Source organism: Chamaea fasciata, unplaced genomic scaffold, assembly GCF_029207755.1.
Source record: "Chamaea fasciata isolate MVZ Bird 193981 ecotype frontalis unplaced genomic scaffold, bChaFas1.0.hap1 SCAF_12, whole genome shotgun sequence".
Taxonomy (NCBI): domain Eukaryota; kingdom Metazoa; phylum Chordata; class Aves; order Passeriformes; family Sylviidae; genus Chamaea; species Chamaea fasciata.
Window position 1 is genome coordinate 20,128,039 of NW_027094097.1, and position 16,015 is coordinate 20,144,053.

The window sequence follows — 16,015 nt, forward strand, 5'->3', positions numbered from 1 at the left end:
GCCCTGTGAGCGGGAGCTGCCTTTGCCCAGGGCTGACCCAGTGCCTGCTTCCCAGAACTCTACCCCAGCCAAAACCAGCACAGGCCCATTCACGTGCACACAAAGCCAAGCAGGAGGTGGTGGTCAGGGCAGGTTCAGTGCTGCCACACCCTTCTGCTGAGGACAGCCGTGGGTTTGCTTTCACTGCCTGTCACCTGTCCTCATCTGCTCAAGAATAAGTTTGCAGTCAAACCAAAACCTAAAGTCCAGAGTAAGCCCCTCAGCTTCAGTGTCCTGGGCACCATGTTGGCCCTTTCCTCTTAAACTTCCAGACTTGGAAATACATTTCTGGGCCACCCAGGACAGCGGAACGTGGCAGGGTTGCCTGGGGAAGAAGATGCTCCTCAGGAGAAATTGATGCCAGGAGTCCATCAGGCAATGTTACTGTACTATTTGCTTTGTATTTATTGGACTTTTTTTTTATTCCTCCTCCTTGCTTTTCAGTTTCAGGATGCACAACACAGGCAGGGAAGGTAGCCCTGGAATACTCCTGGGAGGAAGCTGCAGATAGTGAAGCAGTGAAGAAGCCATTCTCAACCACTCTGATGCGTAAGGGCATTTCACTCGGTAGCTGAGGGCCTGGGGAGAACACCCTGCCACTTCACTCCAAAACATGACTTGCTTTTTCATCCTTGTCCACACATCCACTTTCATCAGCATCTTCCCAGCTGCAGCTGGAGTTTTCTCCTTGCCCCCCTCTGCCTTTCAGCCCCTTTTGTTCTCGCCCTGCCACCTGTGCTCTGCAAAGGAGCTGAGGCAGACTCTGGGGAAAGCCACGTGCCTGGGTCAGGGCTGGGAAGGGGACATCAGGTCATCTCTGAGAGAAGTCTGAGACTGGGAAAAACAATGGTGTAATGCGTGAGCTGCCCTACAGCCCCTGTCTGTGTGCAGTTCCCCATTCCAGGGCAAATGCAAAGTCATTGTCTAAAACCAGCTCTCCTGCTCTGGCACGGGAGTGTGTGCTGCAGGCAGGGACCCTACTCCCAGACGCTCTATTTCCTGCTGAAAGTACTTGGCCAGAGATGCTCCAAGTGCATCCCAGCTCTCTTCCACCTACCTGCAGCAGGAGGCAGAGTTGCTGGGAACACAGGGTTTTGTCTTTGAAAGGTGTCCTCTTCCTCTCTGCAGGGCGGTTCCTGTCTTCTACTACTGTAAGGCATCAGAAGAAGCTGGTGAGTCGTTTCTGGTGGGAGCAGGACCATCCTTTTGAGATCCATCCTTCTGAGCTGTGGCAGCTGCAGCAGCTTGCCGAGCAGCACGATTCTGAGCAGCAGCAGCAGCAGCAGCAGGAGGAGGAGGATTCCAAGGAGCAGCAGCAGCCTGAGGAGCAGCAGCTTTCTGAGGAGGAGTGGCTTTACATAGAGGAGGAGGAGGAGGAGGAGGAGGAAGAGTTTTCTGAGGAGCCGTTTTATGAGGACGAGGCAGAGTTTCCGGAGATAGACCCTAATGACATGACGAAGCTATCTGAGGAGGAGCAGCTTTCTGAAAAAATTGCCCAAAGAGCAGAAATCCCCAAACAAGTCACATCAAATCATGGAGAAGCTAATGGGACGGAGCCGTGTGGTTGGAGTATGTGTATTTTACTCTGTATTATTAATTTACTGATGCTTAGTATTTCAGCAAGTAACTTCCAGGGCTTCCAGGACTGTCCTAGACATGCGATCACAAATTATTCACCAGTGCCGCTTGTTCAAGAGAAAGTCTATGTGAACAGTGGCATCTCTGAGGCTCTTGCTGCGTGTGGGTTTTTTTTGTTGGTTTTTTTGTTTTGTTTTGTTTTGTTTTTGGTTTTTTTGTTTGTTTGTTTGTTTTTGTTGGTTTTTTTTTTTTTTTTTTTTTTGCCTTTCAGCTGCTTCCATCTACATTCCTGAGGGGGAAGGTTCAGGCCAGGACTGGGAGGCCTATTCTGCCCAGCATTAGCCCATTTCAAATCTTGAGACTGAGTCGTCAAAAGGTAGCCTTTTCCTGCTCTTTTTCTTTCTGTTTGTTGTGAAGTTTGAAGAGGATGTGTGCTTGTGACAGGCTCGCCTCCAGCAAAACATCTCAGTGTCCAGGTCCTGCCATTGCAAACTGCTGCTTGTGGTGGACTTGGAGTCCTGATCTGCACTAAGCCAACACAAATAACCTCTGCTGAAGCTGCTGGGCTTTGCTGGAGTGTAGCTGCCATTGCTAAAACAAGGGGGGGAAGGCTGGGGACGCAAAGGCACAAAATTGCCATTTGCCATTCTCCTGCTGAAACAGCCGCCTCTTGCTTAGGTGCGGTCACCAGCAAATGCTTGGGGTCATAGGATTCCCTCCACAGTGGCAGCGTTGGCCTTTGAAGGCCGAGTAGCTGCAGTAATTACTTCAGATTTAACAAAACTCATTGCATTCATGCTTTGGGTTGGAACCCTGACGTGGTGTTAGATTTTGCAGGCTGCCAGATGTACAGGGGACTCACCCTGGGCAGAGGGGAATGGATGTGCTTTATGTGGATCAGTGCCTACTTAGAGGTGTGTTTAAAGCTGCTTTTCTTGCAGGACTGGCTCAGTATAAAGCCCACTCCAAACGGGTAGGTGACCGAGGTGGGCAGTTGAGCAGGAAATTGGCAGCATGAGATGTGTAACAAAGTGGTTAAGGATCGCCCTGGAGAGGGGGGGTTGGGAACACCTCAGAGAAGGGCACCACTAAGGGGACAGCGTGCTGCAGCCACTCCCTTGGGCAGAGTGTGCCTCCTGTCAAGTCACGGAGGATTCCTGCTTGTGTCTCTGGAGTGACAGCAGTGTGTCTGGAGAGGGCAGACAAAGCAGGGGAGAGTTTTCTCAAAGCAAGGTCTCTGCTCCAGAAGCATTTGTTGCTGTTGTGTCATTCCAGATGTGCTCTACAACGGTATTAAATAAGATGGCAGTAACAGGTTACAAGAAAGCACCCGTTTAAAAAGGAGATGCCAACTTGCTGAGAAAAGAACTGACCCTTATCCTCATTCAGCAATCACCTCATTTGTCTTTTTCCTAACTTCTGTGTTACTTTACTTTTGCCTTTACCTCTGCTAGCAATGCACTAACTTTTAAATACAATTAAAGGGGACAAAATCATCCAAGCAAAAGAAAGCTGTTTATTAGTAACGATTCAACTGAGCTGGGCGTGTCTCCCTCTCCCCGGAGACGAACAAAGACACCCTCCAGCAAAATGGCAATCTTTCTATACCCTTTATACCTGCCTGGGGCGGCCCCCGGCCCCTTTCCCGTTGGACGGTACTCGGGAACTTCCATTCGCTCTGACCACCAACCTTTCTGTCCCCTCCCCTCTCCTCCTACTTCCTTTTGGTCAGGTCTTCAACCACGTCCTTCTCCCAGCTCACAGCAGCATGCAACAGACCAACCTGAAAAAATCCAAACCACAAACAACACACAGAACCAACAACTTTCATTCTTTAACTTAATAACTGTTACAAATGGCAGGAGACACAGTTTCCTCCTTTAAATGCCTTTATTAATAAGCAGGGGTCTTCAGGAGTGGCCTACGCCGCCGCTGCTGCTGCTCCCTTTCGTCCACACCGCTGAGAAGGAGGTGCAATCCACTGTGCTGCCTGCGCTGCAGAGCGGGACTTGTTGGCTCACGGCAATTCCAAAGAACTCCTCTTGGCTTCTAGAGTCCAGGGGTCTCTCGCTCTTTAAGTCCTTTGGAAGTTATGGTGAGATAGAAGAGCTTGTCTATGAATACCCTCGGCATAAATACCCTTGGGTATGGTCAGTCCAGTGCTGTCCTTGGCAGATTTAAATTTTGAGTTGGCTCGTTTCGGCCAGGGGCTCTTGGTGTTGATATGGTCCCATCATGCAGCTGGGCTCTTTCAATTTCCATAAGGGTGGCAGCAGCAGCCTGACTGACAGGCCGGTTGTCAGCAGGAAGGAGGAAGAGGATCCGACAGGTAGTAGGAAGTGGAGCAAGCAGGGAACGAGCCAGTGGGACAGGCTGGGTGCAGGCAGGTAGAGCAGCAGCAGAAATGGAGAGCAGTGATGCCAGGGAGCAGCAACGGCTTGACCCGACGGAAAGGCGACGGAATCAGGTAAGTGGGATTTTGGGGTAAGGGATACAGAGTGGACAAAACTGCTAAACAGCATTATAACTCTTGAACTGATTTTAACTAAACATTCCAACTCTATAGCCAACAACTTATAACTCCATAACAATTCTCATCCATCACAATAACCTTTTGACATTGTTCAGCAAAATATCACCTCATCTCTCACACCTCCTCTGGTACTGTTCTCTTCTTACTGATGTCTAAGTTCTAGATGAAAAAAAGATATTTGCAGTTGTGTGGGCCTCAGTTTCCCTGTCTCAGAACAACGGACATCCCAAAATTGTTTCCCATGGAGTCTGATGTAAATTTATGGGTTTTACTTCCTCCGTGAGTCCTCAGTCAGTGCCCCAGAGCTCTGTGACCTCATGGGCACAGGGCAGTCCTCAAGGTAAGTGCTGCCTGGCATTCTGGAGAAGGAAACCCGGAGAAATAGGTGCCAAAAGAGCAGCTTGGCTTGAGCCTGCTCTCTGTGGCCCTGCAGCTCTTGATCAGCTGAGAGCAGAGGTGGGTGAGCTACTGTTTCCCTAGTGTGGCCTGGGCAGAGGTGCTCGCCATGAGTCTGTACTTCAGTGGGGATCAGTGTAAGATTCTCCTTCATGAACCTTCCTCCCAGCAGCTGAACGTCTCCCTGCTCTCTCTTGCCTCTCCAGCTGTCATCAACTCCCCGGAAAAAGAGATCGTTTCGCGTTTCCCCACCAGAGGTGGTATTTCAGAACTTTGTCGTTCATGAGGTCTATGAAATGGTGGTGTCTGTCATGAATAAGGGCGAGGTAAGTGCTGGGACATGGAGTGTTAACACTGTGCTGGAAGAGTGGTGTAATTCCCATAGTGTACAGCAAAGCAAGTTATCTGCTGCAGCACATCCAGAAGAAAATGTCTCAGCATCTTGTTCTGCACGATGGTGGAAATCTTCCTGTGCTGGGAACTCTCCCCTGATTTTGCCCATGGGCTGACAGTATCTATCCCAAAGGAGTTTCCTTCTTTTGAAAGCTCTGATTGATAGGAATGTTGAGGGTTGTACAGTTCTTACCTGCTCTCATGCTTTGCTTGAGTCTATACCACATCTTGTGTCTCCTTGATTAATCTTGGTTCCTGGTAGGAATTTCTGCCTCTCTCAGCCTGTTTGGCTCCCTTTGTGCAGCTCACAGTCAAAGCTCAGGGGCTGAGTCGTCTACGCTTTCTGCTGGAATCACTATCATTAGTGGCACTGGCACGGCAGGAAATGTTCTGAAACAGCCCTGGAATCAGATTGATGTAGCAGAAGCAGTAGGAGGCCTTTAGGTGCCACTTCAGGCTCCTGCTAAGCTTCATCCAGCTCTGCTCAGGTTTTCCAAAAGCAGCATGGTGCTCTGCTTTCCCTTTGGAGAACCACAGCACATCCAAAGCCATGTGCTCCTGTTTTGCAGTTTCCCAAGAGAGCTGAGAGGGAAAAAGTTGAAAAACGTCAGCAGTCGTGTTGGACTCTAAAGGGGAAAACTGAGACCATTTGAATTTCAGTCAGGGAAACATTTTCTTAAATGAGGCTTGTGCCAAGAGTGGGCTGGTGGGAAGAGACAGGAAGGACTCAAAATCATCTGGTTTAGACTTTTTGAGAGCATTTTGGTGCTCAGGGGTTGATATCTATGTGTTGAAAATGCATGTTTGCTGTGTCTGTGTATCCCAGAGAGCAGAACTTGGCCTGCTGGCTGCAAGCGGGAATGCCCAGCAGCCCAGCTTGCCTGCACAGGCAGCAAGAACCCCTGGAGAGCCAAGGTTGGCTTTTAATACTGAAACCACACTGTGAGTCAGTGCTGGTCATGTTTTGAAATATTCCCCCCGCAGGCCCGGCCCCCCTCCCCGGGGCTAGCTCTGGAGAGGCTTTGGAGGAATATCTCCGAAGGGACAGGACAAAAGATTTCAAAAGAGGTTCTTACCCCCAGATTATTCCAAGTCGTTTATTCCTCAAAGGGGTCCAGGGGCCAAAAGAGAGAGAACAAAGAAATCCAGGGGTCTTATCTAGTCTCCTATTTTGGGAGGGTCCTGGCATTCAGCCAATTAGGTGTGGACATGTAGGGAGGAAATTCCAGAAGGGTCAAAAGGCGAGAGACCATTCCCCTAAAGAATTGCAAGGTTTCTCCAGGAGGAAAATGCCTTTGAAGCCCGCAGTCAACAGGCACAACCTGTCTGTGTTTCCATCACTTTCGGGGAGGTGATTGCTGTAATCAGTTGATGATTCTTCCTTGCTGCTTTACTGGCGCTTTAAATTCTCTTTGTCATCTCCCTTTTTTAGGGATTGCTGTGTTCCTTCTTTTGCTTTTCAGGTTTGCATTTGTTCCCAGTAAGGCCACAGTGTTTGGTCTCCTCTCTTGCTGCTCTGCCTGCATGACTGTATCCCCCAGAACTGCCCTATCCAAAGCTGACCTGCTAGAAAGGAATTTCTTCCTCCCCGCAGGAGAATGTGCTGTTATGCTTTCAGGTAGCCCATTCCCTCCGTGGAACACGACTGCATAGCTGTGTGCAGGCAGAAATCAGCAGGTTTTTGGCCCTGTTGAATATGCAGATGATTTGGTTCAGGTGCTCTTGTCTCCATCCTGCCGGTGCTGACCTGCTCGGCCCTTCCTTCCCACCAGGCACTGCCCTACTGCCCCTGGCCAAAATGCTGGAGCCAGACAGAAGGGATTCAAGTTCACCCTTGGGAATTCTGTGCCTGTACCTCCACAGCAGAAAGGGCTTTGGAAAAGGGGTCAAGGAAGGACGTCACCAGGGCATGGACAGGTCTCCTCTTGTCCTGTTTCCTCAAGTGGCAAAATCATGGTTCCATGTCTTTCCTGCAGAATCTTCAGGGGGTGCAGGTCTCCATGGAGAGCTCACCTTACTTCCAGCTGGCGGGCCCCAGTGATGCATGCCGTGCCGTGCCAGGAGGCGCCATTACCGATGTGCACGTCCACTTCACTCCTGACGAGAACAAGGTGAGACTGGAGGAGCCAAAACACAGAATTATCTCCAAAGCCATTGTTGTCCCTGCACTCTGGGTACAGCCCATGCTGTGAGCTTGGCTCCAGGCCGTGGGCAGGCAGCCTGCAGCCAGTCCCAGCTTGGCATGTGCTGTCAGGCCCTGCACCCAGGCCTGACAGGCCCTGCTTCCCCTCGCTGCACATTCCTCTGAGCATTCCCAAGGGAAGAAAGATGCCCAGGGAACAGTAGGCAAACGGTAGAGGGGTGTTGATAGATGTCTGGCCATCTCTAGGTATAGTGGAAGGGGTTTCGTTATTCTGCAAAGTACTAGAGGAACAAAGAGGTCAGAGAGCTTTCCGCCTTCCTGACGGGCAACAGCTTCCCTGCCTCACCCGGGGCTGGAGCAAGGACGGTGCTTTTTCACACCCTCTGTTCTCCAGCCTTGCGGCTGTGCTGTCCCAGAGCACAGCTGACCATGATACGGCTGCAAGGCCAGGGCAGAGGATGTGCTGTGCCCGTGGGCCCAGCCTGGCACAGGCACACTGAGCTCTAGGTGCCCTTAGTCAGCAGGAGCTTGGTGAGCTGCAGGGGACTTGGACACCTGCCTGAAAGAGCTCGTGTAGGGCAGGTACAGCCTGCAGGCAGGCAGACCTGTGGGCCCAGAGCCGGTGGCAGCGACACTGCTGCGGCTCTGTCTTCATGCCTGTCACTGTGGCTGCTCTGTCAGCTGGCGCCCATTCCATGCCAATTGTGCTTTTGCGTGCAAGTTTGAACACCAGTGCCGAGGCCCTGGCAAGTCTGCTCTCAGCGCTGTGATCTGGAGGCTCGTTCATACAGAGGGGTTTAGGACATGGCATGGAAGGGAGGAGGCCTTGCAGGGAAACAAAGAGAGGCTCTTTGCAACAGCATCCTGCTACCTCTTAGCACTGTTCTTCTCGTGACTTGGTTGGAGAGGCAAAATTAGAGGGGAGTTCTGAGCAAACAGATATTTCTACACCAGGCCAGAGGTCCAGGATCTCTTTGGGTGCAGCTGTTCTCTCAGTTTCCTTTTGCTGCTTAGATTCAGTTTAACACTTTGTCCTATTCTCAATCCGTGGGAATATAGTAACCTAAGGAGGAATGTCCTGTGTTCCCTAGCTCCATGTTCCTTAGAAGGGACTTAGGAATTATTTAACATCATTAAAATTGAGAGTAAAAATTATGGTGGCCCTGGGCACTTGTCTGTATGACCCAAGTGACACAAGAGCTTAATGCCACTGAGATAGGTTTTGCAAAGTGCACTGCTGCCTTTAAAATGTGAGATATTAGTAGAACTTATTGTTCATTTGGGGGTGGAATAGGTAAATTGATACCCTTGAAGGGATATAGGAAATGGCTTTTCTTCTGCCATGGAGATGGCACCAAATGACCTGTGCTGAGACAGTTTCTTTTCCTGCAGGTTTATTCCCATGAGCTCGTCTGCGTCAGTGGAGAGGAAAGGATAGTTGTGCCAATTCGGGCCATCCCTGCCCGAGCTATCCTGGACTTCCCAGACGAGCTGGACTTCTCAAAGTGTCCGGTCAAGGGCAGCACCCGCAAGAGTCTGCTGATTCAGAATTATGGTAGTGTGGCAGCTCATTACCAGCTGGGCACCGAGAGGTGAGGCAGCTCATCTGTCCTTGTGCAAAACACCTTTGGGGGATAACAGAGTTGGGAAAGAACAACAAAAGGAACCAGAGCATGGGAGCTGCTGCCCTGCATCGCTGGCTGGAAATGGGCAGGATGGATGACATCTGCTCTTGCTTTCAGTGTTCTTAGCAGGATGCAGCCTTTGAGCTTTCTCTGCCCCAGATTTCCTGGGGGGTGCTGGAACATGTTAGTTGCTGGCTTGCGCCCTCCTGAGCACAAGCAGCTTCTGAAATGGGTACTCACCACTGTCAGCCAAACAGACCCATTCTCTGGGAGGACACAGGCACATGGCTTTCCAGTGGTGCCTGCATCAGATGCCCAACATGAGCTGTGTTGCAGGCAGCCGGTGCAGTTCCTGTTACTTAAAGCTGATCTGATTTCCCTTGTCAGCTGAGGGCATCAGTCCCCTCTTCTGTTCCACGATGAACCTTTGAAAGCCGGTTTAAAATTTCAAACACGTGCTTTAAATCTCTGAATAAGGTCGTGCCCCCTTTCATTGAGATCTCATTTTACATATTCTGAAGTTCCTGTGTTTCTGCTGTTTTTTCATTTTGGTTTGTGTTAAATGTTTGCCAAAAGATCATGAATTCTTCATTGGGAACTTTCATAAATGTCAAGCTCCTCCAAGGCCTATCAATACACCACATGCCCATAGGCATAGGCACAGGTGTATTAGAAACATGAGACATTTAGTGACTATGTGAAAAGCAATTGGGCTGATTTAGAAGATAAAAGTATAGAATAACTTTCTCTAGAGGGGACCTCTGGAAATTGTCCGAGCAAATACGCTGCTCAAAGCAAGACCAGTGTCCGGGGATTGCAAGGGGCCATTGGGAGATCTGGAGTTGTCTTTAGATGCCATACAAGGAAACAAACATACAAATGGACTAGTTAAAAAGCCGAAGACGACCTATTAAAACCCCTCCATGACCTTATCTTTTCTGCCTGTCGGGTGCAGTAGTGATTCATTGAAAGGGTAGATCTAACAGGATGAGAACTATCTTAAGGAACAGCTGACAATTAACTCACTATATTGCTCTAATCAAGCCATAAAAGGCCAAAATTTATCCTGCCAGCCCCATCTCTTGGCAGTGGTTTTCATTTGGTTATTATAGCGTCAGGGATGTCTCCTTCACAGTCCTTCTTATCTGTGGGCTCAGGGAACAGCTTAGTGATGTTGACTGAAATTCAGAGGAGTTAAGTTTAACTGTAGAGCTTGTGTCCTTGGGTCTTGGGGAGCCAGGTCTATATGAGAGATGACTGCTCCAGCAGGAACAGGGGAGTCTGGTGGGTACAGCCTGGGGTGGGATGTAGGAGATGCAAGGGCTGATTTGCACTCAGTTTTTCAGCCCTGACAACTGAAACTTGGCTGGATCCTCTTCTCCTGGTAATTTGAAAATAAGAAGATATCTTCTTTCTCACGCAACCCCTGAGGTCACTCCCAGGAGTGTTATTCGCATCCTGCCATCTGAGGGCAGGAGTATGTAACATGGGGCAGGAGTGGGAAGGGAAGGGAAGGGAAGGGAAGGGAAGGGAAGGGAAGGGAAGGGAAGGGAAGGGAAGGGAAGGGAAGGGAAGGGAAGGGAAGGGAAGGGAAGGGAAGGGAAGGGAAGGGAAGGGAAGGGAAGGGAAGGGAAGGGAAGGGAAGGGAAGGGAAGGGAAGGGAAGGGAAGGGAAGGGAAGGTAGTGCTGAAGTGTGGCCAGGGACTCCCTTAACTGGCAGCTTCTCTTTCTGGCAAAATTCCTGACAAAACAATAAGAAAAAAATCCTGTGCCTTGCCCACACCAGGCACCGATCCCCCAAGCCCCAGCAGAGACCTGCAGCAGTGCTGGCTCACCCTCGGGGCAGATGTGGGAGCTCGTACAGTAATCAGGCTCCGGGGCTGCTGGGGCCTTGTCTTTCCTCCTCTCTCCCCAAAGTCTCACATCCAGCACATAAACATTGCTGGCCCAAGGCTTCTCCATCAGCCACTAGTGATGTTCTCACTAGTGGTAATGGAGCAGGTCAGGCCCATAACTGCAGCAATAGGTCCTTAGTGAGCAGAACCTGAAGCAAGTTCATCAGCTGTCACTACTGACATGAATGAAATTCAGCTTGCCAGATGTTCTCTATATTTTTGTGTGTGATAAGTTCAGCACCAAACTCCCCAGAACACCCTTTCTGTGCACAGATTGACCACCAGCAAAGCACTGAGGAACTTTTGTTTCCTCAGTGGGGCTGTGGAAGAGCACAAAGCCCAGCAACTTCTGGGCAGAAGCACATTTCACCTGAGATGTCCCTGAGCATCAAAGCACGGAGTCTTGTGTTTGTCAGGCAAGAACTGTTCACCTGGTGACCAATCCTAATTGCTCCTGTTACATCCAAAGTGCACCAAGACACTTGCGTAATTATTTCCAACACATTGCGCAGAGTTTGTCTGGTGAGCCAAGCAAACAGTTACCAGCCTGGATGACAACCCAGGGTGCCAGACTGCATTGCTGGTAAATACACGAAACTCTCCTGTTCTGCCTCCTCGATGTGCTCCTGCTAATGGTGCTTCATATGGCTTGGATTGGATCCTTCAGATTGTAAATGGCATCCTCCTTTTGGGTCTTGTTTCCATGTCACTGTATTGCTCTAATCTGCATTTGCACTCTTTCAGAGTTTTGATTGCTCCTTTTTGTAGAGCAGCTTTCATTGAAATGCTGATAAAATGTGCTAATTCAGGATCTTTTCAAGGTAAAATAAACCAAAGAGCCACGCTGCAAATTCAACAGTAGTTATTCCGTGGTCTTCAAGAGAAAGTTCCTTCTCCCTGTCTGATTCCTAGGCTGTAATCTCACAAGAGAGGTAGTGCCCTAACATTTGCATCTCTTGAGAGGAAGTTTATAGGTAGCAGGAAATGAGAAATTCCTGAGGCAGTCAGCGTCAAGTTATGCATGCAGATAGCTCTTAACTCTCTCTGTGCTTTTCACAAACCATTCTCTGATGGGATTGCTGGCAGTCAGAAGGCTGGATGCAGAGTATGGGGGGGATTAGGTCGTTTTATCCCACAGGATCTTCTGAGGGCTGGATCTCCTCAGAAGTGGGTCAGTAGCTGTTTCTGATCCTGGCTGTTCTGTCTGTCTTGGCCGTAGTTTGTTTGCTCCCTGCTTGCCCAAGTGAGCTGAAGTGACCTGCACTGCAGAAGGAATATCGTGGCCAGATGTCCCCCCAAGTCCTGATCCCTCTCTTTGTGTTGCAGTCCTTTCTCCGTGGTTCCAGCCGAAGGAATTCTGGGCCCTGGTCACACCATGCAGGTGACAGTGGGATTTCACCCGCTGACGAGCGGTGACCATTTCGGGTCCCTGGTGGCGCGCTGCACAGGTGAGTGCTGGGCAACGCATGGGACACAGGACAGTTCTCCACCATCACTCCCTGTTCATCCCCCTCAATTCCCTCTAGATGTACCTCCTCTGTTCCAGCTCTGCCCCAAAGAAAACTGAAATAGCTGGTGTTTAAATGGTTGAAAAAGTGGATCCCCTCTAACAGGGCTGAGATTTTTGGAATTCTGTTTTGCTGGGTGTTGCAGAGTGGAGGAAGGAGGAACCCTGATTCTCCACTACTGTGTGGCTACGCCTGGGTGAAGTTTTATTTTACTCCTGGGCAGTGCTGTATGTGAGCTGCGAGGTCTCCATCAGACTCTCTCCAATGCAGTGTATTTCTTGCACACCTCTGTCCTGTATGCCGCTTCTCCACTGGCTTGTCACAGACCCTTTTACTATGTTGCCCTCTACACATCCATGCAGTTTTTGCCTAATAACATCTTCAGGCCCTCAAGTTCCTGTATGGTGACAAATCAAGACAAATTTTTCCTCGTCCCCATTTCCCAGGCCGTTCATGCTGTTGCAAACCTCTCACATCTCCCATTTGATTTCTAGACTGAGGAATCCCATTCAGACTTCATATAGAAGCTGCTCTGTACTTATTAATCTTTCCTTGTCCTTTTGTATTTAACCTGAAATGCTCCATCTTGGTTTTTGAGATCAGGACAATATGAAATATTTCAAGACTGATGGGGCTGTGGGTTTGGACAGGAAGATGACGATGATGATGATTTTTATGGTGTTCATTTTGTAGTGGTTTGTCATATTGCAAAGCCAGGCCGGTTGTGTTTCCTCTCCTGTGTCCCCTCCTGCTGTGGGCTGTCACTTCACCTGTTCCTCTGGGTCTCCTTTTTCTGCCCACATGCCCCCAGGCGTATTTGCTTGTCAGCAACAAGGGATCCAAGGGATCAGGAGGGGCAGGAGTCTCGTGGGATGCGCAGGGGAGACCTCGGCAAGCCAGGATTGACCAGGGCTCCTCAGTGTCACCTGAAGGACTTTGATGCAGAAATCCCAGTGGTCTGAGTGGGTCACCTGAGCACATCTGACAAATCCCACTGTACATACTGTCACCTTGGGGCCAAATCTCTACAAACACCTTGGAAATAAGGTGGTTAAGGAGGTGCCCAGGACATCCTCACGCCGTACACACAGAGCTGTCAGGACGTGATAAATGTACTGATCCATGGAACTGCTAATACATTTAAAAGCTATGACACTTTCTTCCGTGACCTGTGGTTTGCTTTGTTCCTTGTGCTTCCATCAGCAACTGAGCTAGCTGAGCAAAGACTCTGCTTTGTTCCAGGTGAAGAAAGTTTCTTCACATTCCTTTGCGCAGAAGCTGCAGATGTCAACATTGGATTGAGCACATATTCCATGAAGGTTGAGAAGACTTTCATCACCACATCAAGCCACACAAGCATGTTCATCAGAAACAGGAGTAACATCACAGCCCACTTCCAGTGGAAGATGTTTCCTACTGAGGAAGCCGACAATGAAGAGAAGAGGAGGTTGGTTTGAAAGATACGTTTCAGTGAGATACATGGCCCAAGACTGAAACTAATGCATGGCCTCAGGGGGGTGTTGGTGATTTTGAATGGTTTAGGCCAAGTAAACCATCCCTGGCATTAGGGTGTGTGTCCCTGGGCTGCAGGAGCTCAGCACAGCATTCCAGTTCCATTTATACTCCAACCAAGGATGGCATTTTGGGAAGGAAAGGTTGATTGCAATGACTGGTTTTCCTCAAGTTCTAATTGGGCTTTTGCCTCCCTAATCTTCTTCCTACATGACCTGGCAACATCCTTAAACGTTTCCTGAGTTGCCAGCCCCTCTTTGCAAAGGCGATACGCCCTCTTTTTTCCCCTTAGTTCCTTCCAAATCTCCTTGCCCATCCAGGCTCGTTGTCTTCCCTGTCAGCTCATCTTTCAGCACACAGGGACAGTCTGTTCCTGTGCCTTCAAGACTTCTTTCTTGAAGTATGTCCATCCTTCCTGTACCCCTTTGTTTGTAAAGGCTGTTTCCCAAGGTCCTCTCCAAAACAATCTCTTGAACAGGCCGAAGGCTGCCTTCCAGAAGACCAGAGTGGAAGTTTTGTTGATGCCCCTCCTTGTTTCACTGAATGTTGAAAACTCTGTTATTTCACAGTCACTGTACCCCCAGACAGTGGTGAACAGATGAAGTTCTTTTAGTTCTTAGGGAATCTCCTGGTGATATCCAGTACCTGGATCCCAGGGAGGCAGCAGGCTTCCCTGTGGAACAGATCCGCTCGATATACAGGGCCCTCATTTCCCCTTAGAAGGGATTCACTTACTACCACTACCCTTCTTTTCTTCGTAATACTTTTTTCCAATTACATTTATTTTCATGCCAGTTTGTGTCCTAGCCTGTCACCAGGACATTTTGTTTTTCCTTACTTCCAGTCTTAGGGATGGTGTTAGCTCTAAGGCCTACTCTCCTGCTGTCAGAGATGCTTTTGAGATCTCAGAGCAGAGAGGACTTTTTTTTATGAGAGGAGCTAGTGCAGGATCCTTTCCCTCTCTGGCCATTCTACTACCATGCACTGGGATGGGACCCAAAAAGCTCTGGATCCGGAAAAGATGATCTCTCCAGGAGTTTGCTGTCTGTCTCCTGCACCAAGAAGTCCCTTCCCCTCTCACAGCCTCTGTTTTCATGCATATAAAACCTTGGATGTCACTGAAGGGATGCGGTGCCTGAATTCATCAATTTCCTTTGGAAGTGCTCTGGGATGCTCTTGTGAAAGGCAGAGTAGGGAACAGGGCAGGTCCAAAATGGAAGAAACAAAGAGCGATGCTGGTAACACGTAACCACAACCCAGCTTCGTCTCCCTTTCCCAGGGAAGTCCTGCAGTGGGTGCTCCGTGATCTTTATCTGCTTCCCCCGAGCAGCTCAGTGGTAGGAAAAGCCAGCTGAGGTGGCTGGTGGATTCTCCCTAAGTTTTGGCAGAGGCTTTGAGGCAGGAGACTCTCTTGAGGGATGCTGGCTTTCCAAAGCTCTCCTGAGCTTGCAAGTGTGGAGTAAAGCTACCTGCTGAGCTAGTGCACAACAAGTTATCTTCTGATCCAATTGGGACCCTCGTGGCTTGGGGTCAGCCCTTGCTGGGGAGCTGCCGCTCCTCCCCAAGTGCTTTGCTCTCCCGCACTTCCGCTTCTCTCTGCAAATATATTAAATGACCTGCTGGCTTTGTCTCTCCCTGCGGCTGCAGGCAGTGTGATTTGCTGGAGCCACCACCAAAGGTCTGGATGGAAGACTTCATGGAGGAGAAAAAATAAAGAAGGTGAAGGGCTTTTGTGAAAATTGCACCGCCCTCCTGAGCCAAAAGGTCCAGGAGGAGAAGGCAAAGGTGCAAGAAGACCCCCTGCTGTTCTCCAATGACTTTTGTTTTCATTGAGCCAATGGTAAGTGATAGCTGAGAACCTCATTTTCCTCCTCTTCCTTCTCTTCCTTCTCTTTCTCCTTGTCCTCCTCCTCTTCCTTCTCCTCCTTCTCCTCCTTCTCCTCCTCCTCCTCTTCCTCCTCCTCCTCCTCCTCCTCTTCCTTCTCCTCCTCCTCCTCCTCTTCCTCCTCCAGCCCACCCTACCCCCGCCCCTTCCCCCGGGTGCGGTCACTCAGCAGGTCCTCAGGTGGCTCGGTGTGCTCAGAGGGAGGACATGGAGTTTCTGGTGCGGCTGCAGAGCTCACTGCTGAAAGTATTTCTGCCCTGCAGGCTCAGGGCAGGGCTGGGAGCCTGACAAAGCTGAGCTCTGCTGCCAGGGCTCGAGCTCAGGGCACTCCGTGTCCTTGAAGTGTCCACAGGGAGCAGTTTTTGTAGGTAGGGGCTCCCCCGACACGTGCTGCTGCGTGGGGTTCAGCGGAGGGTGTTGGAGCAGTGCCAGTTCACGGATTGACCTGAAGCATGCAAGGGTTCGCTGGGAAAAGGAGGCCAAATTCAGCCCAAGGTTAATCGTAGAA

The 16,015-nt window shown here is 49.9% G+C and overlaps 2 protein-coding genes across 2 annotated transcripts in view; both read left to right on the forward strand.

The window, feature by feature from the left end:
* LOC136296097 (hydrocephalus-inducing protein homolog) overlaps positions 1–1,959 on the forward strand; it is an 88,571-nt gene extending 86,612 nt beyond the window's left edge. Inside the window, 4 exon segments of the mRNA XM_066194920.1 lie at positions 484–502; positions 504–588; positions 1,168–1,608; positions 1,889–1,959. Coding sequence (XP_066051017.1) covers positions 484–502; positions 504–588; positions 1,168–1,608; positions 1,889–1,959 — 616 coding nt within the window.
* A 2,062-nt stretch (positions 1,960–4,021) lies between these two features.
* LOC136296098 (hydrocephalus-inducing protein homolog) overlaps positions 4,022–16,015 on the forward strand; it is a 117,413-nt gene continuing 105,419 nt past the window's right edge. The window contains 6 exon segments of the mRNA XM_066194921.1: positions 4,022–4,084; positions 4,753–4,872; positions 6,916–7,050; positions 8,475–8,674; positions 11,929–12,050; positions 13,353–13,557. Coding sequence (XP_066051018.1) covers positions 4,022–4,084; positions 4,753–4,872; positions 6,916–7,050; positions 8,475–8,674; positions 11,929–12,050; positions 13,353–13,557 — 845 coding nt within the window.